General features: G+C 33.7%; 1 protein-coding gene across 3 annotated transcripts in view; it reads left to right on the top strand.

Moving 5' to 3' along the window:
• Positions 1-24,464, top strand: part of EDIL3 (EGF like and discoidin domains 3) — a 463,765-nt gene extending 439,301 nt beyond the window's left edge. For all 3 annotated transcript variants that reach the window (XM_035291243.3, XM_035291244.3, XM_035291245.3), the window contains 2 exons: positions 596-751; positions 21,475-24,464. In XM_035291243.3, the coding sequence (XP_035147134.3) occupies positions 596-751; positions 21,475-21,624 (306 nt within the window). In that variant the 3' untranslated portion in view covers positions 21,625-24,464. The remainder of the gene's footprint in view (positions 1-595; positions 752-21,474) is intronic.
• The last annotated feature ends 3,441 nt before the right edge of the window (positions 24,465-27,905 follow it).

The raw sequence follows: 27,905 nt of genomic DNA on the forward strand, positions 1-27,905 counted from the left end.
GCCTTCTCCTCAACCTTTTTAGAATTGTCATTTTCTAAAAGGGGGGTTTCACTGGAAAATGATCACTATTACTCAGTTATATATTATTAAATTGATCAAAATTTATGGAAACAGGATTGACTAATGTTCCGTTGTGAAAATCTAATACTATTTTTGTTTCTGATGTGTTCATAGCTACAGTGCTATTTGGATTTTTATTGCAATGATCAATAAAATCAGAAAATTGAATTATTAGTAAAGTTCAAACTCAAGAAGGTCAGCCCAGTCAGATCTGTTCTCAGTTCCAAAAACAAAACCAACCTGCACAAGTAGATGAATCAGCTTAATACAAAATCAGTTGGTGAAATTATTTTTAAACATGATTTTATTTTAAAATGGTAAAAAATGGTTGTTCAAGGAGTCTTGGACTACATTAACCCAGTGGCAATATCAAAATTGTAAGCCAATAATAGATTCAGTCATTGGTTCAAAAATACAAATAACTAGGCAGATTTTTGGTTTTAGGATATATATGGTTTTACTCTGTTGAGATCAAAAGACTTGCAAATGTATGACTTGGTTGTTGCATTTAAAGAATGTATTTTCTTTTTATTAGGTGGATCTTCTTGTTCCTACCAAAGTGACTGGCATCATTACACAAGGAGCTAAAGATTTTGGTCATGTACAGTTCGTTGGTTCCTACAAACTGGCTTACAGCAATGATGGAGAACACTGGACTGTATACCAGGATGAAAAGCAAAGAAAAGATAAGGTAAGTCACCCAAATTGGTTTATAAGATTCAGAAGTGGAGGATCAAATTACATGCAAGTTTGATGAGTAAACTGCTTATACATCTGTACTAAAAATAGTATCTGCATATACTTAAAATGTATGCTATATAAAAAGCTTTAAAGAATAGTACTCTAAAGGAGTTTGCCGTCCAGTATGTAATGGTGCAACCTAAAGGAAAAAAAATTGCTTTACTGATAATTTGTTCCATATTTGATTCGACTATATAAGATTCACCTAATGGTTTATAAACGTAAAAGAATCTTGAATATTTTATTGTAAGACACCTGTAAATAGTTATTGCTAGAACATATGCCACTATTATTTTCATTACTAAAATAAATTCCTGATGTTAGATAAAATATTCTTTGGAGAAAAATGTTTCAAAATTTAATGAAATTATTTTTAAACATTTTATATTTCCTTAATTGTTGCAACAAGTGAGAATGTCAGAAATAGAACAATTTTGATTATACAGCTCAACAACATAACTCAGATTTTTTTCTGCTCAGTTGCCTTCACTGTATTTTAATTCATAGATTTGTTTTATTTTTCTTTTAAATATATAATCTATTTTGAATTTCATATATACACACCTCTATACACATACACCATACAAATCAACGTCATACAATTTTTATATTTTTAAATTTTAGCATTTTGAGCATCTTTTTATAATATCTACTGGTTTCAGTATCTGCGAGACCCTGGAGAATGAAAGTGCTCAGGGCGATATCAATGACTAATTGGGATCATTGTTTAAATATGGCCTCAGTTGGATTAGTGAAATCAAGTTCAATCATTGCTTAGAGTCATTATGCAAGGAATTGCTAGCTTTCTGAAGACATGAAGACATCAACAAAAACTCTCAAGTCAAGGATTTGGGGGAGACTGTAACACTGCTTCATACATATTAAATATTTGAGTTAATAATTATTTTTATTTTATGTAGTCCTTTTACTTCCTTACTGTTTTTGCATTATTAACTGACAGAAGGGTTGAAAACATGATTCTTTCTTCAAATATTCAAGGCAGAGTATTTATAAATTTCCCCAGAAATACTAGGTCTGGAATAGCTGTTTAAGTGATTCAACAGTCTAAATTTAGGTCACACAAAATTTATTTTAGAGATGTGGTTTTAGGTTTAGATTTTAAAAGCCACATCTAGTCACATTTTAACATCTCAGAACACACCCATTTAGTGTCTCAGGACACATGCACATTTCACATGTTAACATCTTAGAAATTGGTAGATCTTACTTCACAATTTAATTGAAAGCACTTATTCTTTCCTAGATAAACATAAAATAATGGCATTATTTAAAATCAATGACATCTGAAATTGAATAAATATTGGATATTTTGTAAAATTATTTTCAAATATATTTTATGAGCTATAGACAAGTGTTTGCCATGATTTATTGGAAATAACTATTCCAGTTCCTATCTTTTACAGTAGGCATTCTGATACAAAGCGTATATTTTGCAAGATGAAATTAGTTTTAAGACAGAGGACTATTTACTTACCCACGTGTAAGATTCAGTAAAAAGCACATCTATAATAGTGAAACCTTTATATAGATTGGTTTAGGGAAGAACTGTAAAGAAAATGATGGTTAAACCATTAAACTGTTGAAATATTTTTTGTCTCCCTTTATGTATAAAATGATTTAATATGTGAGTAATTTAATTTTTCTTATAGACTAGACATTTTCCTATTAATGTGTTTTATTTCATTATCTCAGTCAGAAACTTACATAAAATTTTTGTGCCAAGTTGTTTGATAGTGTTACTCAGGTTTTTTATATCTTTGCTAATTTTCTATCTACCTGTGCTATTAATTACCGAGAACGGAATGTGGAAATTTTCAGCTTTCATTATGAATATTTCTCTTTTTTCTCGCCATTATATCAGTGTTTGCTTTATGTATTTTGAAGCACTGTTAATATATACATAAACAGATTTTTACTGTCTCTTTGATCAAATCAACCGTTTTTCATTAGAAAATGAACTTCTGTATCCATGGTTATAGTTTTTATTCTGAAATCTACTCTGATGGAAGTATTAATGTAATTGAATTTAAATTTATCATCTTGCTATTTAGTTCCTCTTTCTCACATCTATTTTTGTTTGTTATTCCTATTTTTGCACTTTTTTGGATTAATCAAATTTTTAGTAATTCCATTTTATCACGTTTGTTGAATTAACCATAATGTTTTGTTATTTTTGTGATTGCTTTAGAGTTTGTGATATATATTTTAAACCTATGAAATCTACCTTTAAGTGAATGTTAAGCCCCAGAAACTTACCTACATAAAAACAAGCAAAATAGATTATAGCCATTAATCTACATATTTAGAAACTATAATTATTATAACAGATGATTTGGACATGACCAAAATACATCTTTTTAAAATTGATGTATCATACTTATACATATTTGGGGGCTACATATGACATTTTGATACATGTATACAGTGTGCAGTGATCACATCAGAGTTATTGGGATACCCATCACCTCAAACATTTAATCAAAATAAATATTATTGGTAAGAAAATATAGACTCCACTAGGCAAGCTGGAAACCTGAGAGTAGATTGATGTATACTATTTACAAAAAAAAAATGTTAGCTAGTATTCTCCTGTGAGACCATAAAGCACACTATTATTCATACAATGTAAAATTTTTTTAATGAAACCATTTTTATATAAATATATGATAACTGGCTAAATTCAGCCAATTTAACTGGTAGTTTTTAAAAGAAATCTAACCAGTTTGCTTTAATATTATAACTAATTAGGCACAGTGAAGGAAAGCCTAAGGTAAAGCCTAAGTCTACTATTTAGTATTGAAGAAGACAATTGACACCGTAGATAACAATGCAGTAATTATGATTATCATAAAGAAATCTTTTATAGAGAAGAAGGAATTACAGAGCATTAGATATTTCCATTTTATATAGAAGAGAATTTATAAAACAAATGAAAAAATGTATTGCCTAAGTTCTTCAAATACTTGAAAATATAGTCATTTTATATGTAAATATACATATCATCAACAAAATGTTTGATAGATATCAAAATAATCATTTTGCTTCATTATTATATTTCTGCTAGATATTTTAGTATCATTTCATATATCTTTTATAGATGTGCTCTTCTGTTTAAAAGGGCTCAATACTACTTAGCAATTAATTTTTTCTGAGGTTGAGTAAGCCATCTCCTATTGATTCTTAAAATTATTTTTATCTTGTTTTCCATGGTTACTTTCCATAAGACGAAAAAAGTGTTCAATATTTACAAGTGCCAATTCAGCTACAAGCTTTCATCCAAACGAATATAATAAATGAATTGAATGTTTCAGGGCAAAACATGGGCCTGTGAGATGTTTTATGGAAGCACTTTTCAAACAGAAATACGTATAAACAAAAGCTTCTAAGTCTTCTTTTGTGCCTTTTGTTTTTATTGACTGCTTGCTTTAATAGATTTTGGGGATGTGGGTGTGGAAGTCTAATGTAGATCCAGGCACAAGATTACTTCAGAAAAATAACCTGAAAATCAATGCAGTTTTCTAGGTTTACAATAAGTGCTATAAATTTCTGAAAACGTATCAATGCCCTTTTTGTTTTTTAATAATCAGAATGACTAAGCCTCAGAAAAGCATTGCCAAAAAATATGTATATATGTACATAGGAGCATCTAAATATATGTAATAAATATATATGTGTACATACACATGCCAAAAGTCAACTGAAAAATAATAATACCCTCTTCTCCTTATTGAGCTGTCTCTTTCTGAATACCCTCCTATGGGTATTCAGCATTCACAAGAATTGCAGTTTCTTTTAGTATTCTGTTTTTAGCTAAATTCCACATTAAATCTCTTATAGTTGAGCCTATGATGACACTCTCAGCACAATCCATACATTTTTATTTTCCCCTTCCTAGTCTACAGTATTTTCTAACACTTAACTAACTTTTCTATTTCTCTATGGCATTTAATTCAGGTACATTTTTATTTGAAAGTCAAATGTTCCTTTGCTCTTATGAAAGTGACATTTGTTTTATACACTTGGAGCTGTTTTTTACTGTGTTTAGCAGGAAAACTGCAAAACTTGACAGACATTTTCAGTATTTAATTTTTCAGGTTATAAGCCAAAGTAAAGCAATAACAAATTTCAGGAAGACTACTTATATGGAAAAATTAGAAATAAAAATGGGTTTTCTCTTCCAATATATTAGTCATAACATCATGGTGTTTAAATAAGTCTGAATTTGCACCATAGGAGCTTTCTTTTCTTCAGGAATAAAGAAGCTGCTAATATTCTATTTCATCTCCCTCCCTAAAGTTATCCAGGGTTTTGTAAAAGCATAAGTTGAAAAGTTGAAACTTTACCTGGATTTTCCAAAACAGAAAATGAAATATGCTGTTTCCAATAAGACTTTCTTGGTCCTTAAAGATGAATCACACATATATTCATCGAGAAATAACCTTCAAGATCTTGGTGAACTCCATAATTCAGTAGTTACCATAATTGTCTGATCATAGCACTCATGGGAGAGCTTGTTTAAAAATACATATTTCTGGGCCCTAGCTCAGACTCTCTGGAGATGAGCTGGAAATCTAAATGTTTACAGAGGCCCCAGCTAATTTAAATAATAAGCAAGCATGTGAAAAATGACTAATTGATGCCAAAAACAAAAATAAATTTTTGAAAATAAGTGTAGTTTTCTGTTTTTCTAGTGAGAATGGAATTTATTATTATTCTTTAAGACTTTGGCCTACAATTGGTTGGTGGAAGTCAATATGAATCAGTGTTTCTAAAAATAAGATAAAATTTTAATAAGTTTGCCAATTCCCTTATGAAAATTATAAGGTTTAACACTACCTTTAAACAAATTTTAAATTGAAATAATGTTTTTAAATAGTTTAGGATGCAGATTAAATGGGGGGATTATCTGGAAGGAGGTGAAATTTATATTCATTCAATTTGTTCAGTAGGCAGACACCACATGAGAAAAAAATATGAATATAACCCAGTCTCCCAGTCTAATGAGAAGCTCAGTAAAGGTGGAAAAACTTTGATTTAATCTGTTTATTTTAAAAATCGAAATATAACCTACTAGGTATATCATTTGATGAAACAACTCTAGGGAAGAAATAGCACATAGATTATGTCAGTTTCATAAAAGTCCATGGCTCTCCAATAGAAGAAAAGAGTCCCTGGTCCTTTTTAACCTCCTTCCCTTTCTCAACATGGATGTGAAAAATAGAAGCAACAACATCATCAGTCTTCATTAATAAAGCTGCCAGCCATGGTCTGTATTGAAGGATATATTCAAATTCAACAGTAATTACAGATGCCACAGAGCATCCTGTCATTTCTGCTGAAGTGAGTACTTTTGGAGAGCTGAAATTAAATTTGAATGTTTAACACCTTGAAAGTCCAGCCCATAAGTAAGGCAGAGGTCAGATGAGTAGTCAATAATAGTCATGTTGTTCTTTTGAAATTTGATCTGGGTGAGAAACTTAGAACCTGAAGAATCCCCTAGGAGGTAAATAAAATGGAAATATCAGTGGCAATCACAGAGGAAGATGATGGGGGAGGGGGGAAGCCAAAGGAGTGAATTGTCCTTCAAGAGGAAGCAGCTGCATGTTTCTGAGCAGCAGGATCAAGGACAGCTTCTCTCCGTATTATATGGAGACCATTAGTTTCATCCATTCAGAGTCCTGTTACTCTTTTCAAATAAGGCAGAGAAGGAAAGAAAGGAGACTGCTTCTCAAAAAGCAATTTTCAAAAAGTAAATGACTTCATACAAAACACTAGGGTTCAGTAATAACAAGTGAATCGTGCCTGACATGACAGAAATTCATGTAGTCACTTTATTTTACTTACTTAAATATTTGGTGGCCGAGTGACTTAATTGAAACTAAAGTTAAGGAGACAATAGTGTTATTTCAGAATTGTCTAGAAATAGGGACATTGTTATTTATTTATTTTAATTTGCAAGTTTTTTAATTTGTGTGGGTACATAGACAGACATGTATATCTTTAGGGTACGTGAGATGTTTTGATACAGCCATGCAATTTGTAATAAGCATCCTGGGTATTGTTATTTAAATAAATACCATTTGGCATCAACTGTTATTCAGAAGTTTCTCTGCTTTTCTCCTTGTAGCTTATTATTATGTGACCTGACTAGGATATGTGCTGGTATGAAGAATACGGAATTGTCTACATTCACATAAATGTGGTGTCACTAGATTTTCAAACTTAAGACACCAACCTGAGAATGTTTCTGTTTTGGCATAATATAAAGTAGTGATAAGCTCAACCTTTTTAATTTCAAATTATTTTAAATATCCCTGCCCAGGAGTGGATAGATGCCATGATCCCATTTTTAATGCAATAAAGACTGCAGGGTATTAGGGGTTTTAAAAGGTGCAGCGTTAGGGGTAAATGTGTTCATCAAGATTCAATAAAGGCTGGTAGTAGGCAGAGACAAAATATTTAGTGAGAACATGTAAATAAAGAATTCACTTATTTCTGTAATCTATATATCTTAGTCTATTCAGATTGATCTAACAAAATGCCATAATCTAGGTGGTTTACAAGAGCAGGCATTTACTTCTGCCAGTTTTAGAGGCTGGCAAGTCCAAGATGAAGGCACTAGCAGACTCAGCTTCTAGTTGGGGCACACTTGGTTGTCATAGACGGCACTTCTGGCTATGTCCTCAACATGGTGGGAAAGGGGGTAAAGAAGCTCTCTGTGTGGTCTCTTCTATAAGGGCACTAATTTCATTTATAAGGGCTCTGCTGTCATAACCTAATCACCTCCCAAAGACCTCACCTCTTAATACCATCACCTTGAGGTTAAGTAGTTCAACATACGAATTTGGGGAACACATAAGCATTCAGTTCATTGTACTATACATATTATCAAATTTGAGGTAATCCTGTGGTTTACTGTGTTGCTTTTATAATTCATACCCTTGCCCGAAATAGAATGGATGCTTGTAAATTTTGCTAAGGCCTCTGACCAAGAATGAAAACTATCAGGAAATATCTAAGTAAGGAATAATTTATTTAGCAAAGTGAAACTGCTTTGCAGGCCTAGATCTGCCTGCTGAGTTTGGGAAAGGACAATCTAGTTAAATAAATTGAATTCAGAAAGCAGCCTATTGTCATCCACGAGTAGTGTGATAACAGTTGTTAAGGTACACAGAGAATGTAATAGGGACCCACTTATCAGAATCAGTTGTGGGGTCTTGCGGTCAAAAACAAGACAGAAAAATGGATGCAAGTCCAAGGGCAAATAGCCCTGGGTCCCCTACAAAAAGTATTATGCTTCCATTTCCAAGTTTAACATAAGCTCCAAGTGTCCTACCTGACCAAAGATGTTTGCTCCTGGATCTAGCATATGGAAGGGTTTAAGAGCAGGAAAGAAAGGAGAGGAGATGGGGCTTATGGGATCGAGATGAGCCCAGAAAGGGCTAGTGCCTAATGTAAGTGCAACTGTAGAAAGGAACAACTGGCTAGATGCTGGAAATAAAAGACAAACCAGAGTGACTCATCAGCCACAGGAACAACCCGAAGCCATTCTATCTTAGGGAGCTCAGTGATTGTAAAAAGTCATTCAGTTTATTTGGAAACATCAATGGAAAACCAGTTGTCCTTCCTCAAGGGATAATTTTGAGGTTTCTAAGAAAATCCTTTGTAAATTATTTCACATTTTCTAATATGAAATACTGTCAATGTAAAATATGCAGTTAATTGTGGCCAATGAAGCATTTACTTTTCTTGATGGCAACTGGACATTTTAACCTTAATTATTAAAAAACAAAAGAGCAAAAGTAGAATGCTAATAACAATTAGGTGGTGAAAACAAATATACATCAGGTAGAAAATCCAAAAACTCAACAATATTAGGATGATTTGGGAGCAAGAAGTAGGAAGAATGTCCCTGCTGCTATGACTATTATTTAATGACAGATAGCCGCCTAACACAGATGCTATGAAACATCATTCTTAATAAATTTATGGAGAAAGGAGAAAACAAGTCAGGATAATACAATAATAAGGAATAAATATGTGCTCGTTGTTTTTTCTTGCTAATTATCTTTTGTCTCCAAACTCAGTTACATTTTCAGCAAGTTGGATAAACTCCCTCAACATGTGGAACAGTATAGTTTTTCTAGTTAGCACACGTTTCTGCAAAAAATGAAAAAATGTGTGAAAAACACGCGTAATATGTTACATAGCAGTATTTTTAAAGTAAAATATTCATAAATGAAAAATAATATAAATGTTGTTTATATTACATGCTTTATTACCTTACTTTTCCCAGTGTTCGAATGACAAAAAGTTTAAATTTTCTTTTTTATCTTCTCAATTTTTTATCATTGATCAGAAATCACTAAAAATTGTGTACACTTAAAACTCTTAATATCTCATGTTTATGTTTGATTTATTAATAGACCCAATGGCATAATGACAATATTTCATAATGAAAAAATTACTCATGCTTTTATTTAGGTCATTCTTGTACTACTACTGTGAAAAATCACCAAGTGTTAGCTCGACTGTGATTCTATGCATTGATTAAAAATGCTAACATATTAAAAATGCTAACATATTAAAAATATTGATTAGTGATTAGCTCCCCGGTAGAATGATCTAGGCTATCAACCATTTATAAATTATTTAAAATTCAGTGATGTTGTCATTCATTAAGAGGTAGTGATGAACTTGATGAAAGCAGGAGATGTTAGCTGAAAGAAAATTAATATTTTCATAGAAAAAAACTACCATCCTATTTTACGTGAACCTGATAGTTTTCTCTCCTACTAGGAAAACAAGTACTCGATCAATCTGAGTATGCTAGTCACCATGTCATTGTTTTGATTGTTAAAGTATGTGTTAACCATGGACTAGTGGTGTTAGCCTGTTTTGTATTATTATTAAGGAATGCCTTAGACTGGGTAATTTATAAAGAAAGGAGGTTTATTTGGCTCATGGTTCTGCAGGCTGTGCAAGCATGGCTGTAGAATCTGCTTGGCTTCTGGTGAGACATCAGGAAACATTTTTTACTCATGGCAGAAGTCAAAAGAGAGCAGGCTCATCATATGGCAAGAGAAGGAGCGAGAGAGAAGAGCAGCTGCCACATTATTTTCTAACAACCAGCTCTCCTGTGAACTAATGGAACAAGAACTCATTCAATGCACTAGGGAGGACACCAAGCCATACATGAGTGATGTGCCCCCGTGACCTGCACACATCCCACTAGGCTCCACCTCCAACACTGAGGATCTCATACTGACATGAGATTTTTGGGGAACAGATATCCAAACTATATGAATTAGAATACAGCAAAAGTTTGAACCCATTTTATTTCTAAATAATCACCAAACAACTAATACTTTGTTAATTATATGGTAGAAAAAAATGCTCAAAGACATTAGTTCGACGTGATACATATGCCATTTTTACTATCCACCATCACACCATCAGCTGCAATATGTGAAGCAATTAAAAGTCTCTCCTTTAACACATTCACAATGACTTAATTAATGTGGCAATATTTTTCTACTTTTTCACAGTTTAAGTGTGAAAAAGAATAAATGATACTTGTAATATGTCCATATTTATGGGAAACTATAAAAAGATTTCTAAATCTGCCACGCCCTATAAAGTTAGTCATTTGGCAGTGAATTTTATGTAGTTCCTGTGGTTGAATCTCAAAGAGAAAGTATGTTAATATGTATAGAGCACTCTCGGGACAAACACACCTGTAATAAGCCCTTCGGGGCACTTATTAAAGAGGCAACACATTTCTCATCATCAAAAAGCTTCTGGTGTAATTTGAGACACAGATTGATTAAAAAATAACTTTAATAAAAGATGATTCAGTGATGATACCTGTATGAAGGGACATTCCTCTCAGTTTTTCTGAAGCTGCAAACAGAGGACCAAACTCAGAAAACTGAACACAAGACGTAATTTTCTTGTTTCCAATAAAGTTAGAAACAAAATCAATTTTGAACAGATAAATAAAATGTATAGTATATAATAATAATTAAAGGAAGACATTCCTCATATATAAATGAAAGTAGTATGACTTTTACATAACAAAATTGCACTTGTATTTCTTTTCTTCCTTTTGGTAGTACTCCAATAGCTGTAATTAATAGCAATGTTTACTTTTCCCTTCTGAGAATGAGTATATTTTGATAATAATATACCCTCAACTCATTAAGAAAAGAAAAAAAAAGACCCAAATTTAGCTTATACCAAAGAACAATTTGTGACTGCTCAGCTTAGGGCAGGCATTTCTTACGTTCTTCATATAGTTTTGCCAGATTTGGCAAATAAAAATACAAACACCTGGTTAAATTTGAATTTCAGATAAATGATACATTCTGTAGTATATGTATATTTCTAATACTTGACTTTGCAATCATGTTTCCAGTTAACATCTTCCATGTCTTGTAGCTGACCCAGAGGGTCTACTAAGGGTACTCAGGAGAGAGGATAAAGGAGAATGACTCTTTTCTCTGCCCAGGGAGTACACACTTACACTCATACTAGGCACCCTGCTTCAGCTATACAATTCCACTTTGCCATCTCTTCATCCATCTCCAGGATTGTCTTCTCTCCTTCCCTAATACTCTTTTCAGTTCATCACTAGTCTGGCTTAGAAGTCATGGCTGAGTGCTTAAATCACTGTTCTATTCATACATAGAGCTTGATATTAAGTAATTTCTGACAAGGATAGGGTGAAACTCTTAAATGAGACTTGAAGTGAGGAAAACTCTCCTATTGTAGCAAGAATTACTAAATACACCAATCTATCTATTGTCACATCATTATATATCACTCATGAAGGGTAGTTTCAGGGGTAGAGTCTCAAATTGTTTTGATGAGTTGGAAAACACCTAGTGTGATTTAGGATGAAAGTTTGAGAGATGAGCTTTTAGCTTCAATAGCGAGGCAAGTCACTCTGTACTTTTATAGGAAAGAGGAAAGGCATTTCTACATTTCTGACGTTTAACTAAAAAGAAAAATTAGATGCCTTACTTTCTGACTACTCCTAGTAATATCTCCTGGAGGTGTCTTTGAAAAGTAGATGATTTCCCAATTCTACTTTTTCTGTAGGAATATTTCTTATGGCAGTCAAAATCTGAGTAGTGAAAGGCAGATAGTTTAAATATATAGCCACATTTAGAATGGCATATTTTATGTTTCATAAATCTTTATAGGCAATCATCCTATGTGATATATTTCCTAAGATATTCTTATTAAGGAGACTTTCATCATAAAAGAAGTTAAACATGGTGGTGTGTCCTACCTCCTGGCTTTTACACTCTGCATTCTAAATGCCAGCGAGCTTGGGAAAAGGAAGATAACAGTCAAGGAAGATAAACGCTTTTGCTTTGATTTTTCACTAGGTCTTTTTTCCCAGGGTCAAGACCTAATAACAAAGGTAACATGAACTTCTTACTGAGTCTCTTTGGGCTCTTTCTAAGAGCTGCCAGCTCTCCACTTAGTTGAAGCCAAGGTTATGCAAGAAAACAGTTCATAGAATGAATGGAGATGGCCACTCGGACCAGTCCCATTTGTCTCTCATCTGGCTGAGGGTATGTCGGCAATTCCTAGCTCAACTTGTTACTCTCACAGTGGACTAGGGAATCACAAGTATCACCTATGCCAGCTTGCCAGTAACAGAGAAGTTGATGTTACTGGGGAGAAGAGGATCCCCTAATCTCATACCTTTTTAGGAGCAGCTGAACTCTTCTATGAAAAGCCAGAAGTTAAACGTTTTAAAAAATACTATCAAAGATGTGCTATTTCCACCACTTTTCCAATACTCTCGAATTCCAGAGGATCTAAGAAAGAATGAATTTTAGAAAGCCATCACACAGCTTTCCTTCCCAGTGAAGAATTATGTTCCCCAACCAGCTTTCATGTCAACTACAAAGAAACCAAAGAGAATCTGGAAATTTGAGAAGCAATAAAGGGCCAGAAATGTGAACTTTCATTGCCAGGGTAGGGGGGGAAATGCTTGCATTTTTTTGGCCAATTATTATTGGAATCTTTCATTTGTGCATTTTGAGAAAAAAAAAATCTAACAGAAGGAGCAGTAGAGTGCAAATAATACTGTAAGAATTGTAAGTGAACATCAAATTTGTGGTGTAGTTAAGAATTTCTTGGGTTATAATCAGAGATTTATATACACTAGGAACATGAGGAAAAGGCAGATTAGTTCAGTGAAATAGAGCATTTCTTGAAGCCAAAAACCTACTTTTTTACATAATTACAATTGAAAGAAAACTTTAGAGCCACAAGAAATTTCTTGAGAGCAACAGTTGGAATGGAAATAATTTTTTTAGAGAACCCATATTTTCATTTTAATGGTTTAAAATGAACCAAGCCATGGTGAGAAAGACTGGAACCTGTCCCCATGTTTTGTTTTTCACTTCTCCTATCAAGTAAAAATGTTCTATTATTAGGCTTTTGAAGTTAAATAGACAGTTTGAAAGCCTCAGGTAATTTCATGGAGAAAACTTGGGAAGCAAAGAAATCTCTGAAGCAACCAGGGTCTACATTTTTCAAAGGGCTCATGGAACAAAACATCATTTGAAAGGGAACACATATAAAAAATGAATATCTCATATGAATTATGGTGCGGAATTTTATATGTATGACCATGCACAGTAGCTTTCAGAAAATCTGACTGCAGTTTCTTAAGGGATTGCAAAATAATCCCAAGTAGATAGCCAAAGTAGTATTTCTCAAAGGACCTATAAGCTTTGATGGAAATGATATTAAAGAAATACAGGAGAATAAAGATGTTAAATGTTTTTGTTACTGAAATATGCAAGAGGACAAGTAACACCATTTGTTTGATATGCTCATCAGATTTATGTCCACGAGAATCAGTATCATCCAGAAATTGAAAATAAAAAGAGCAAGTAAAAATAGGAGTAGAACCTAATAGTAGAAGGTTTAGAAAGTGTATGCATGGGCCAAAATAAATAAATTTCAGTGGATTGTCCTTTCAGGATTTATTCAAAAAATCAGAATAGAAAGAAGTTCACAATTAACTTTTAAGCCTGAATGTCTGTCACAGGCTGGCATGTGATGTTGGGGAGGTTGTAGATGCAATCCTTTCAGACAACTGAGGTTCGTTTTCCACCTGTCAGTGTTTCAGACATCAAAACTTATATGAAACCCGTTGCTTTTCAACACCAGTTACTCATTGCAAAGTTCAGGACTCCCCAAACCCACCCTCACTTTTGACATCAATTGCATATTCAGAGTTCCCCAAGATTATTCTCAGGTTTGATAATTCAGCAGAAAAACTCACCAACACAATTAAAATTATTATTCTCACTGTTACAGTTTATCACCATGAAAGGATATGGATACAAATCATCTAAGGGAAGAGGCATATGGGGTAGGCTCCAGGAGAGTCCAGGCATGAGCTTTCAGTTGTCTTGGAAACTTCTGGAGAGTACTAACTTCTCTTAGCTATGTTATGTGACATTAAGCCCGGATTATTGCCAACCAGGAAGCTCACCTTAGCCTTGGTATTCAGAGTTTTTATGGAAGCTCAGACATGTAGACTTAGTTGACCTTAGCTATGGCTGACCATGGCCAACCTTAGTTTCCTCCTTTTCAGTGGTCAAGATAACCTGAAGACCCCACTGTAAACCACAGTGTTAACATAGGCCATGTGGTGTAGCCCAGGGCCCCCTCGGAAACAAAAGCACTCTTATCAGACAGGCCAGAGATTACCTCCCAGGAGCTGAGGGCAAAAATCAGACTCCTCCTTGGGTAAGGTTAACATCTTACTGCACATTCCTGTTACACAAGGTTTTGTGGACTGTACACTAATCTCTAAGTACTTAGAGATTATCTCCCAGGAGCTGAGGACAAAAATCAGACTCCTCCTTGAGTAAGGTCAACATCTTACTGCACATTCCTATTACACAAGGTTTTGTGGACTGTACACTAATTACTGGAATGACATGTGTCTAAAAACACTGTGCCCACACTAGATTTGACACGTCCTAAACTCTGCAGAAGAGCTGTTCAGTAGAAAAAAGATTTGATGGTCAGCAATTTGCTTCAAGATAGTACACACAAGCAAACTCAAGATTAAGATGTGTCTAGTTAAATGTTTCTTGCAAAGAAGACAAGATGGTAAACTCTTTCTGGATACAGAAAAGTAAAGTGATTGTCAAATACGTTACAGCTAGTGGTTGATATAAAAACAAGTTCTCTTTGCATTTGATCTTTTATCTGTAGATTATACACATATTTTCACAAATTGGGACCTGTAACTTTATCATTGTCTTTGACTCTAGTTTAAGGTCATATTTATACATTTTGGTTGAATTATTTTTCCATTCGACTTTCACCTGCTGATAGATTGTTTCAGTTGGCTATGACCTTATTTCATCTGTAACTTTGGAGGGTAATGGTTCTACTTGGGATGCTATGGGATGGAAGACCCTTTGGCAGCTCTCTATTTCTTTCTGTGGATGACAGCTTGTGCTGCAGTATTGTTGAAATGCCCTACAGTGAAGGCCCATCCCCCAGCTCATTCTGCAAAATCATGATCAACATAGATACTTGTTAACACAGTCTATGGCTCTAACAGAAACCCCTGCTTTTTTGGTGACCCTCTTAGAATGTAATTCTCAATATTGCTATTTTCCAAAGAAACATTTCCTAGAATATTGAAATTTACCTGGTAATGAATTTCTTTTTTCCTTATTACATCTTGAAGAATGTACTCATATTGAGGCTAATTTTGTTACAGAGTTTCATTGGTTTAGTGAAATTGATTGCAGAGAAAAACATCAAGAATAATATACTAGCCATTCAATCATGAAATGGTTTCAGGATGCTGGTAAATTTTCCTAGAAAATTGAATTCACTGAATGATAACTGCAGTCTATATTGGCTAAAAGAATTAAACTTTGGTTTCAGACATTTTAGAGCCAATCACCAATAGAAGGTTCATAAATACAAAGCTTCCAATAAGATTTTTTAATCTGATATAGATTTATATCACTAACTGAAATTTAAAAAATTTCTACATATTTTAATATTTCTTTACTTTTTAATAAAAAATTGATTTTTGGAATGCTCCCATATAGGGCAAAGTAAAACATAAACTGTAGACTAGCCTAAAACATTACTGACAATATAGGCATAGAATTAGAAACAATGAAGACTCTCTTCCAAACTGTTCAAATGGAAAATGTTATGTTTGACTTTATTCATGCATACTTATTCCATGAAAATTTTCATAAAACTTTACATCACTTAAAGCATTAATTCAAGATGTAACTCTTAAATTTTTGACAGTCCAAAAAATTCAAGTAACGTTGACAATAAGTATATAAAAATAAGTTTTATGATCCTGAATTATAAACTAATAAGTATCTGTCCCTTATGTCACCCACAAAAATCATAATTATATACTTACATAATATATAAATGGTACTTTACAAAATAGATACAAGTAAAAAACTTGGAAAGCATTTGCTTAGCAGAAATTATGAAAATATCCAAAATTTATTTGACCATAAATTGATCAACTATAATCCAACATGCAATATAATAATTTTACATTTTAGACTGCATTGATAGAAATATTGCATCTGCAACAAAGGTGCACTCTATCTTTTGAGCTAGTCACAGTATGTCTACTATTGAGCTATTCTATGTCTCAATAAATACCACACTTAAGCCATAGTTAAAACAGATGTTATCTAATGGAATGCAATCAAGATTATAAGTCTGAAAATCATGCAACATGAGGAACTTTTTTTTTTTTTTTTTTTTGAGACGGAGTTTTACTCTTGTTACCCAGGCTGGAGTGCAATGGCACGATCTCGGCTCACTGCAACCTCCACCTCCTAGGATCAGGCAATTCTCCTGCCTCAGCCTCCTGAGTAGCTGGGATTACAGGCACATACCACCATGCCCGGCTAATTTTTTGTATTTTTAGTAGAGACGGGGTTTCACCATGTTGACCAGGATGGTCTCAATCTGTTGACCTCGTGATCCACCCGCCTCGGCCTCCCAAAGTGCTGGGATTACAGGCATGAGCCACTGCACCCAGCCAACATGAGGAACTTTTTAAGGAAGCGTGAACGTTTAGTCTGGAGCACTTACGCTGACTTTTTAAGAGGTTTGTGTCAATTATTGTTAAGTGTATCAAAAGGTTTTTTTGATGGGCTAAATTTGTTCTATTTTCATTGAGAATGATGTACTAGATTCAGTAGATTGAAGTGAGAGAGATATACATTTTAGCCTCATAAAAAGATAGATGTTCAAACTGTCTAAATACATACTTGTCCTATTGTGTTGAGGCATGCCATGGGTAGGCTGAAAGTTCCATGTTAAAAACATTAGAGGGAAAAGTTATTGACAGCAGATCTCTGAGTTCTTTTCCAAATCTCAGTTTCTTGTATTATATGGGTAGAATTAGATAAAAACAGGGTTTCTGAGGATCAGAGCTACCAAAAACTTTTCTTATTTAACTTCTCCATAAGCACTCTGGATGAAAGCACAAAGGACTGAAATTATGTATGTTGAATAAAGAATTCTTAGCATTCAGCCCCAACACCTCAGCACACACACACATACATGCTGCCCTAGGAAAATGGATCTTTGACTCTGTCCTCTATCCCTTAAGAACAGCAGATCACTGTACAGATATTGGTATGCTCGATACCATAAACAGTAAAGCCAATGGTATGCTTGATACCATAAACGAAGCAAAAACAATCAATAGAAAATACATTAGAAAGTTTTATTCAACCTTTGTATTTCCCCGATATCTGAAATCCCAGATGTGATTCAACTATAGTCTCCACGTATCAGAAGAAAAATTATGAAATCTATAAGGGGGCAACAAAAGGGCAGAGGGAAGAAGTGATGGTCACTTGAAATCTTACTAAAATACTAATGTTTAGCCTGAAAGAGCATAGGGAAGCTGTCTAAAAATGCTTAAAACCACTCACTATTTGAATGATGTGAACAAAACTTCCAAAAAGTTAGAACAATGGGAATCTCTTTAAAACTTCTAATCAGTTACGTTTAGGACAAATAGAAAGACGCACATTTTTACAAACTAGATGATTTTCTAAAGAAATTGGATGTGCCAGAAATCCCCAAGAGATTCTTTGATATTTAGAGTCCCATTCCATGACTGCTAAAAGAAACTGAAATATGCCCCACTTCTCTGAATACGTCATGGATGATGTTGCTTTGTTCCATGACCGCTGGAGGCCTCCTATGGATGATGTCTACACTGGCCTGAATAGACAGTGGTCGATAACAAAGAATGGTAGCTTGTCTTACAAAAAATATAAAAATGCTGCTAGAAGCAAGATTTTATTGTTTTATTTTATCTAATATTCTCTCCATGCTGATTTGAATCCTCCCAAGAATCAGTTTTTTATTTTTAACCAGTATCACAAGAGAGTTAACCTTAGGGGGAAAAAAAATCAAGAGAGCTAGATTGAGGGAGTTGTCTTTTTCTTTCTCTTCTCTTCTCTTAGGTTGTCATTATGGAAGCTCCTGCAAAGTACCTTCAGTGCTTTTTTTTTTGAGACGGAGTTTCACTCCTGTTACCCAGGCTGGAGTGCAATGGCACGATCTCGGCTCACCGCAACCTCTGCCTCCTGGGTTCAGGCAATTCTCCTGCCTCAGCCTCCTGAGTAGCGGGGATTACAGGCACGCGCCACCATGCCCAGCTAATTTTTTGTATTTTTAGTAGAGACGGGGTTTCACCATGTTGACCAGAATGGTCTCGATCTGTTGACCTCGTGATCCACTCGCCTCGGCCTCCCAAAGTGCTGGGATTACAGTCTTGAGCCACCACGCCTTTAGTGCTTTTTTCTTAAGGTCCCGTATGTTAGAAAAAGCCTGAGAGACCCCATAGCCTTATCATGTCTGAATATAGCAGCAGATTTGTCCTCAGCTAATTAGCCTCCTCTCTGAACTGAAATTTGTGCATGGTTTTTCTAAAAATTTCTACATCAAACTATGTCTTTCTCTTGCAAAATATTTTCATTCCTATATGGAGATTTAGTGTTCTCCATCAGTCTTTTCAGACTTCAGTTTTAGTTCAGAGTCTTATATCTCTAAAATGTGCCTGTGAAAGCACTTTCTAGAAATCTTAGAGATTATATGAAGTTAACTAAAAATACTGTGTTTGCATTCCTTTACAAGGTGAAACATTTAGGTAGCATTCTTAAGCAGGGGCTTCCTAATGCTGGAGATAAAAAAACAACACAGGGGTCACATGTTTACCCAACAAGTACAAACTATCCTGGAATTAGCAAGTGTGTGCTTTGTGTTCTGCACTGTGACACTACTGAGAGGCCTCTGAAAATAAAAATGCATTTTCAGTACTTTGTGGCTGAAAATTGGGTGATTTTGGCTGTTTTTCTATGAATGTTATTGTTTTATAAATCATGTTTCATGAAACTTCATTTTTTAAGTAAATATGCAAATATCCATGACTTTCACATATTAAATCAGAAATTTCATGGTTTTTTTCAATTACAGAGCTGGTATAGTTTCTCTGTATGTATTCTTCATTATAAAGAAATAAGTATAATTAATAATTCAACTAATACTTTCTGGGTTGTTAGTTTCTATCAAAGCCTGTGCTGAAGAGCAGACACTTAAGAGAAAATTGTTTCTTCCTGTATTTCTTTCCCAAGAAGTGGTTTACAACCGTATTTTGGGCTGTTATAAATCTTGTAATGAGAGTTCATGAATTTAAACTCTATTATCCCAAAGATATACATTAAGTTCACTAGCAGGGCTACAAAATTGGATTTAGATTCCATATTAAATTGTAATACCACAATCTCAATGAAGCATTTGAATCCAACATCATATGTCAGAGACGATGTCAGTAAACCAGAGCTTACTTTCTGCTATTCACTCAAGATTTTGGGCAAGTGTTTGTGGTATGTCCTGTGCCTGCAAGCTTTTGCTAACAGAGACATTGTTACATAGTAATACATTTCAGTCCAGAATGAGTTATTCCTTAGTGCAAGACATGGCATTTCTAAGCATAAACTGCCTGCTGAATGAACATGGAATTAGATATCCTAGCAGAGAGACTTTTCAGTCTTGTCTATTGCTTCTGTTAATCAGTTCCATACTGTCTAATGCTTTTGAGGAGAATATTGTTTTTTTCTTTCCAGAGGAACATTTGTGACCATATAAGACTGAACCAATCTAGTCTAGAAGGCTTTTAGAGCATCCCCTTTAATTTCAGAATTCCCAAAGATATGGGTTAGGTATTCTGTCATGTGATGATAGAGTTTTGTTTGTTTCTTGTTTTCTACTTTGGGGGATTTTATTTTCAGGTCTCTTTCTTGGCCACATACCTACGTTTTAATGCCAAACAAAAAAGAAATCTGATGTCAAACAAGAAAGAAAATTATATTCTAATTATAAGATGCTTCATAAAGTGAAAAGAGAAAGCCTTGATGAGATTTTTTTACTCTAAAAATTTGAACTAAATCTAAAAATCTAAACTAAATCTAAATTTTTTTAAAAAGTAGATATAAAATAGTTAGAAGTCACTTCAACAAGAAATGCTCGGAACTACATAGAACAATGGATAAAATCCTCAGATAAATACTAAATAATATAAATACCTCCATTTACCCAAACATAAATTATGATTTAATGCCATTCCTATCAGGGTCCCAGTGTTTTGAATTTGTTTTGTTTTCTGAAGGAGACATTTGTCCAAGTTATTATAAAAGTATTTTAGGGAAGAGCACGTGGCCATAGAAAAGCTCAAAAAAAAAAAAGCATTTTTTACAAAAGAAGAAAGAACAGATGTGCAATGCAAAGTGTCAGAATGTTATAAGTCACATTGATCAAAATAGTAATTTATGGATCCAGGAATTAATAGATGAAGCCAAAAAAAAAAAGTCCAAAAATCATTGATTAAGTCGTCTCATTTGGAGATAGGTTAATTTTATTCTCTATGTAAGAAGAAGTGAGCAAAAAGTACTGTGATAGAAACTGTTAGTGCTCACCAAATAGCCATGTGCTTCTCTCCAGTGCCCAGCCTCCTTTGCTATTAGGCTGGAGTCATATAGTTAGGTAAGGTGAAACAGATATAGACAGAAGTCATATAAGCTGCTTCGATACTTGTTCTCTTAAACACCCTGCCCAGTCTACTAACTCACCCTCCCGTTTCCCATTGTGAATGTGGAGCCCACATGCTCCCGTTGATAGCTGTACTTTGCAAGCAGCTTGGATCCCTGAGTCACTCCTTGGAAGAGAGCATCTTCAGCAAGCTACATGACTAACGTCAACCTGTGACATAAGCAAAAAATAAGCATCTGTGGCATTTTTATAATTGAGAGAAACAGACAGAGGAAAATGACAGACCTAAGAATTCCTCCATTAGACAATCAAGGTTTGCCTTATTTAACTCTTTAAATTAAACATTACTTGACCATTTCATGAAAAATTATTAAAAATTGTTATTATTATTAAAAAGAAGCTGCAATATATTTTGAAGGAAAGAAAATGAATAATTTTCAAATATCACATTTGGGGAAAATGTTCCAAACAATAACATAAAAATAATTTCAAAGAAAAAAGGTTGTATGACTGACATTTTCTGCTCTTCTTTACTAGGTCTTCCAGGGCAATTTTGACAATGACACTCATAGAAAAAACGTTATCGACCCTCCCATCTATGCACGACACATAAGAATCCTTCCTTGGTCCTGGTATGGGAGAATCACTTTGCGGTCAGAGCTGCTGGGCTGCACAGAGGAGGAATGAGGAGAGGCTCCATTTCACAATCTTCTTCCCTATTTCCCTAAAAGTGTCTCCATGGAATGAACTGTGCAAAATCTGTAGGAAACTGAATGGGTTTTTTTTCATGAGAAAGTGTTCAAATTACGGTAGGCAACTAACTGTCTTTGTAAAGAGGTCTAAGCCTGCCTTTTCAATGATTTAATTTGATTTTTTTAATTGGTCAAATTTCTTAAGTAACATCACATTAAGTGTGAATTACTTTTCTCATTGTTTTCTGAAATATTCACATTGATAGAAATATATTAGGGAAAGAAAGTAGCCTTCTTTTTATAGTAAGAGTAAAAAAATCTCAAAGTCATCAAATAAGAGCAAGAGTTGATTGAGTTTTACAATCGACACTCAACTAATTCTGATAAAAGGAATACTGCAATGTTAGCAATAAGTTTTTTCTTCTGTAATGACTCTACATTATCCTAAGTGTTTCTCTGTGCCTACCAAACACTGTCAGTGTTTATAACAAAATTTCAAAGAAGAATATGTAACATGCAGTACTGATACTATAATTCTTATTTTACTTTTATTATTTCTTATAAAAGATTATGTGACTTCTTTTTCTTTTGGTTCTATTCTACATTCTTTATATTGTATATTACCTGAATAATTCAATGGTTTTTTTCTAACTGAATTTTCTATTCATTGCCTAAAAGAAGTGTCATGTTTACTCATATATACAGAACATGACTGCATATTAGTAGATTTATCTGTATTTCATATCAGTTAATTAAATCTGCAGTTTTATTTTTGAAGGAAGCCATTTAATTTCCAAATACTTCCTTCATAAAGAATCCCATACTCTCAGTTTGCACAAAGGAACAAAAACTATATATATTGTGTCTCTTTAAATATAAATCTTCATTTAGGTGATAATTACATATCTTTATATTTACTTTAAAAAGTATACTCGTGAGTTATTTGTTGCTTTTTTAAGAATTTAGCAAAGAAATATTAATATAGTGCTGCATAGCTTGGCCAAGCATACTCATCATTTCTTTGTTCATCTCCACATTTCCTGTGAAACTAACATCTTATTGAGATTTGAAACTGGTGGTAGTTTCCCAGGAAGGCACAGGTGGAGTTATTTGTGAGAAGCAAAGTGTTTACTAATGACAAAGTAGTAAACCACTTTCAAGATGAAAATTGATTTCTATTTATTTTGCTTCAAAGGTCCTGAAAAAATAAGCAATTATCATAACAGTCTGTTATTGATACTGGAGGTTTCATTGACATGTCTCTCAAATTAAACCTCACACTGCCTCCATAAAACTCTGCAACATCTAATTTATAAGTTTTACAAGTATTTATTTTATAAGGCTTAGACAGAATTATTGGAGTTTTAAATTAAGTGTCTTGGAGAAGAAAGGATGGTATGTGTACGAAATGTTAAGGTCCTACGCAACACTGCTAAGTTATTTTTTCCTTTAATATTTGTGCTGCATAACAAAAGCCACTAGACTGTTACTGTCTTGTCTGTCCATGTGTTAACAGCATTTCTTAATGATGTATATATGGAGTGGTCTTCAATCATAGTGAAGAATTTAAAGAGAAAGTCAATCGTATTGGCATTCTTAATAAGAACAAAATTAGTTGGTCTAAGGAGACCTGCTGGCCACATGTCGGTTCCTTGCCTGTATGCTTTCTACTTCTTGCTCTTATTATGAAATTTTGAATTCGAAGCCTCTGAAATGGGGATTAATTTTTAACATCTTTCAAAAATAAAATTGCTATTCCCTCCATATTGCCTTTTTTAGATAACTTTAAAATTAGGATTTTGAAATATTTTTAACTGGCTAAATTTTAAAGTCATGTGACAAATAATTACATAGGTTCAGAAATACACACATGCTTACTCTTTACCAATGATTCTTATTTCTTTCAAGGTTTACTGTCCCATCAAATATCTAGCCATTTTACTTTGCAAATTACATACGTTCTTAACAGTATATTTTAATTATTATTACTGATGCTTTATGATGACTTACTTTTCCAAAATTATTTACGGCTTCATATGATGTTTTCTAATTGTTTCTATTGATACCTGTTTTAAAAATATTTTCCAAGGAAGTTGATTAGAATTATATTTGCTACCTTTTAGAAAAAATATTGAAATGAGTTTTTCTTGCTTTTTCATTTTTTCTCTGCTTTATATGCTCTTCACAATACAGCATGTCCAGTGGAATATCTATTGTTCCATGACACCCAAAATTGATAACAGCAAAGGGATTCCCACATACGGAAATGTTGAAAAGTCTTGTTAAGTAGTATAATGAAGTAGCTTTTGTGTCATTTGTGTCAATGGCATCAAAGTGAAATAAATTTATTCTATTTAAATTCATACTAAAATCAATGAAATACCGTAAGTAGAGTACACATAAGAATCACCTAGTCTTCACTATGTTGAGAAACTATAACATACTAATTTTACAACGAATTAAACTGAACTTTTAAACATCTTCACTTATCTACATCCTTTTTGAAAGTATTTATCATGTTACCAATTCTAATTTTAGGGTTGACTTTCTCTTTCTGAATAACTTCATAAAGTTTGGTGTGAATTTTGAAGACTTGGGGTACTAATGATTGTATCTTTGCTAGTCAACAACTTATGAAATATAATACTCAATGCGTCTGATGTGTCAGTAAGTACAGAAATAACTAAGACACAAATAACCTTTGCAAACCTTCAAGCTGTGTAATATACCAATGTTGTTTTTTTCTTTGTATATATACTTATATCACATAGGATGTAAAACCAGTATGACCTTGTCTAGTCTCCAAACTTAAAATAAACTTTTGAAAATCTGGGATTCTTTTGAAGCAGTTGTAATTAAACACATCTGTACGAATACACAAATAGTCTGAAGGTGAATGCCCACTACTCATGACCACATACAATCATTTTTTCTTTACACAGGACAACTGAACAGATACAGAAAAAAAAAAAAGAAATTACAACAATCTCTATCTATTGATATTAGCTAAATTGGTCTTTAAAAGATTGTTAAAATATGTTCATTCTTCATGCTCCTTTTAGATGTGGAAGTTTTACTAGAATATTCTTAATCCAAAGTCATTTTTGGCTTCATGTATAGAGTGTTGTGTACCAGGACTGATCTGCCCATTGATATTGCTGTCGTTTCTATAGTTTTTTCAGTTCATGATGCTCACGAGTATAATGAAGAGATCCAGTCAGTAGTAAGCAATAACACAACCACAATAATGCATTTACCCATGTAACATTAGCTATGGAATCATAAACATCATAAATGTGGAGTCTTCATAAATCCTGCTTCTAGCCCTCTGGAAGTCACTGGTGAAATACCTAAATCTGTGTACTTCCTATTTTTATTTTTTTGAAATTTTCTTAGGATGCCAACAATTTAGGAAGGAATTAAGATATTAAAGGTGACTACTTATTTGAGTTTCTATGAATCTCTGATAACTTCCAGTACTAATCATGTTTATGTATTCATACACATTCCCATGTAAATGCATTTTAATATGAGTGGATCAATAAGATTCCATTATTTGTCTACTTTTTGCACATACTCATAAACATACAATAAATGTGTTTTTATTAAATAAGAGAAATTATATATTTTTTTTTCAGTAGAACTAATAAGGAATCATGACATCTATACAGAATAAAATTTTATTGTGACAGCAAAAGATTTAATAATTATCCAACAGAACATTTTTAAGTATGAAACTTTTAACATTACTGATTCAAAATGCGAAAATAATAAAAGCATTTCAAATTCCAAGGAGAAAAGTCTGAATAGCCTAAAATATGTGTTTTTTAATAAAGTATTACTAATAACTTCATGAATGGAAAATATTATCTTTATTTAACCTGAATTTTAAAACATCTACAATTTCAGCTTTGATTACATGACTTTAATTAAGATTTTGATAAACATTAATTTTTACTGTCAGAAATTCAATGCTATTTCTTTTCTCAAATGCTAATTTTTTTTAAATTAGCAATCACTTTAGTATGTTACTCATTTGTGAAAAACATCGCCTCTGGCCTTTGAGATGCAAAATGATCCTTTTATCTGCACAGGTAAAATAGAGGACCAAAAACTTTGCCAGTTGAAGAATGTTTCAACTACCCTGAAACAGAATGCGTGGTCATTTGTCTTTACAAAGACAAAGAATACCTAGCGTAAGTAGCAATTTTTCTATTGATTTAGAAGGGGGAAATAGGTTTCTTGATTCTGTTGCAGTAAATGCCTATAATTCATACTGCCTGTTTCAACATTGCCACCAAATAAAGTGTTTTCCACAGTAGGCAAGTGCACTTACTCAAAGAGTTATTTCTATTAAATGAATTTGGTAGCAGAAATACGAAAACATTTTTTTGAAAATGCTACTCATTTAGTAGTTTTTGCATAACTTCGCAGAAGCTGATTATTTGAAAATATTAATGCTTTGGAAATATGGTGTAGAACCATCAGCAAATGGTCACCATATTACATAATTAAGTATTGCATATGGTGACTGCTTCTGATTGAATTTTATTTTAATGTCTTCCAAGCCATGAACCACACTCCTCCATATTTATGTAAAATCCCCACAGCACCCTTCATATATACACACATATGTATGCTAATATTGATGATATATTACAATGTAAATTCAACCTGCTACCATGTGTAAAGGGAGTGGTGGCAGTGAGACTGATGGTGCATTCAAACAATACATCTCTGGCCGGGCACAGTTGTTCATGCCTGTAATTCTAGCACTTTGGGAGGCCGAGGTGGGCAGATCATTTGAGGTCAGGAGTTCGAGACCAACCTGGCCCACATCATAAAAGCCCGTCTCTACTAAAATACAAAACTGAGCCAGGTGTGAAGACACATGTCTATAATCGCAGCTACTAGGGATGCTGAGGCAGCAAAAGCTCTTGAACCCAGGAGGTAGAGGTTGCAGTGAGCTGAGATCGCGCCACTGCACTCTAGTCTGGACAACAGAGCTACACTCCATCTCAAACACACACACACACACAACAAACAATATAATTTCCATGGCCAATATGGAAACAGCTTGTGATAACTTATATAAGCGTCAGGCAAAAACACTCCTAAGAATTCAAGGGAAGACAACTGTGCATATGACAGAGATGAGGAATGTTTTCACTGATGAATAAGTGAAAAATTAGACATGGATTTACACATATTTTACCATTTTCCCTTTTTAGTGATTGTATAGCTGGGTTTTGAAGAAAAATTAATAAAAAAGGCTTTGCCTTTCAGGAAGAGAATCTTAGCAGGCCAGTGGCCCTAGGGAACATAAGAAGCACAGTGCTTTTCTGCCTGGGCCCAGGAAAGAGGAATTGGGCACAGAGGTTAAAAATGACATATCTCAAAGGGAGCACTAAATAATCCATTTAGGCAGCTTTATTTTCTCTGTTCTCAAGTTTCTTAGGCAATAATATTTTTTAATGCTACTTTTTAACAGTAGAAGCATCCTCCCCACCCACTCCCCACTCAAAATCCCTATTTTTAGTGGCATAAGCACCTTAAAAGATGTTTGAGAGGTGGACTGAGAGTCTGCATCATGTACACAATATTAAACAATGTTTTCAAACTGTTAACATAGAGAAGCTTCTGGATCTGGACCAGTAGTATCTTTTTTAAAAAATTAAATACATTAGAACAAGAGAGAAGAGAAAGAAGGAGTTAGAACAGGAGGAGAGAAAAATATGTAAGTCCATTGTAAAAATTATTTTACAAACATTTTATCTCAGTTATATTCTTGACATATATGTGTTCGTGATCACAGTGTAAATTATTTTTCTAACTCTGAGACAGACATAAAAGTTGAAATCCACAGTCACGCAGCCTCTTTAACTACATGGGTGGTGTCTGCTAGCTGCTAGGTGTTGGTATGTGGGGTGGCAGCGTGACTTCAGAGCCAGATTTGGAAGAATCCTGTAAACAGAAGTTGTTAGCACTTGCTGAGAAAGATGTGCTAACAGAAGCCTGAGAGGCTTAAGAGAAAAAATACATAACACAGACTTGTGTGAATTTTTTCTATATAGTAAGTAAAGCCCTTTGCCCTCCTCCCCATAAAATATTTTAACAAAATACCAGTTTCTTCCCCTCACACTTTATTGTTCAGCTAGAGAAGATTCACCCAAGTATTGAGTATGGACTGAAGGTGGGCTTGCAGCATGAATCAAGGCTGCCTGTGAGGGACCTGCCACTTTGGATTAATCATAATGCAGATCCATATGTTGGGTG

The sequence above is a fragment of the Callithrix jacchus genome, chromosome 2 (genome assembly GCF_049354715.1).
Source record: "Callithrix jacchus isolate 240 chromosome 2, calJac240_pri, whole genome shotgun sequence".
NCBI lineage: Eukaryota > Metazoa > Chordata > Mammalia > Primates > Cebidae > Callithrix > Callithrix jacchus.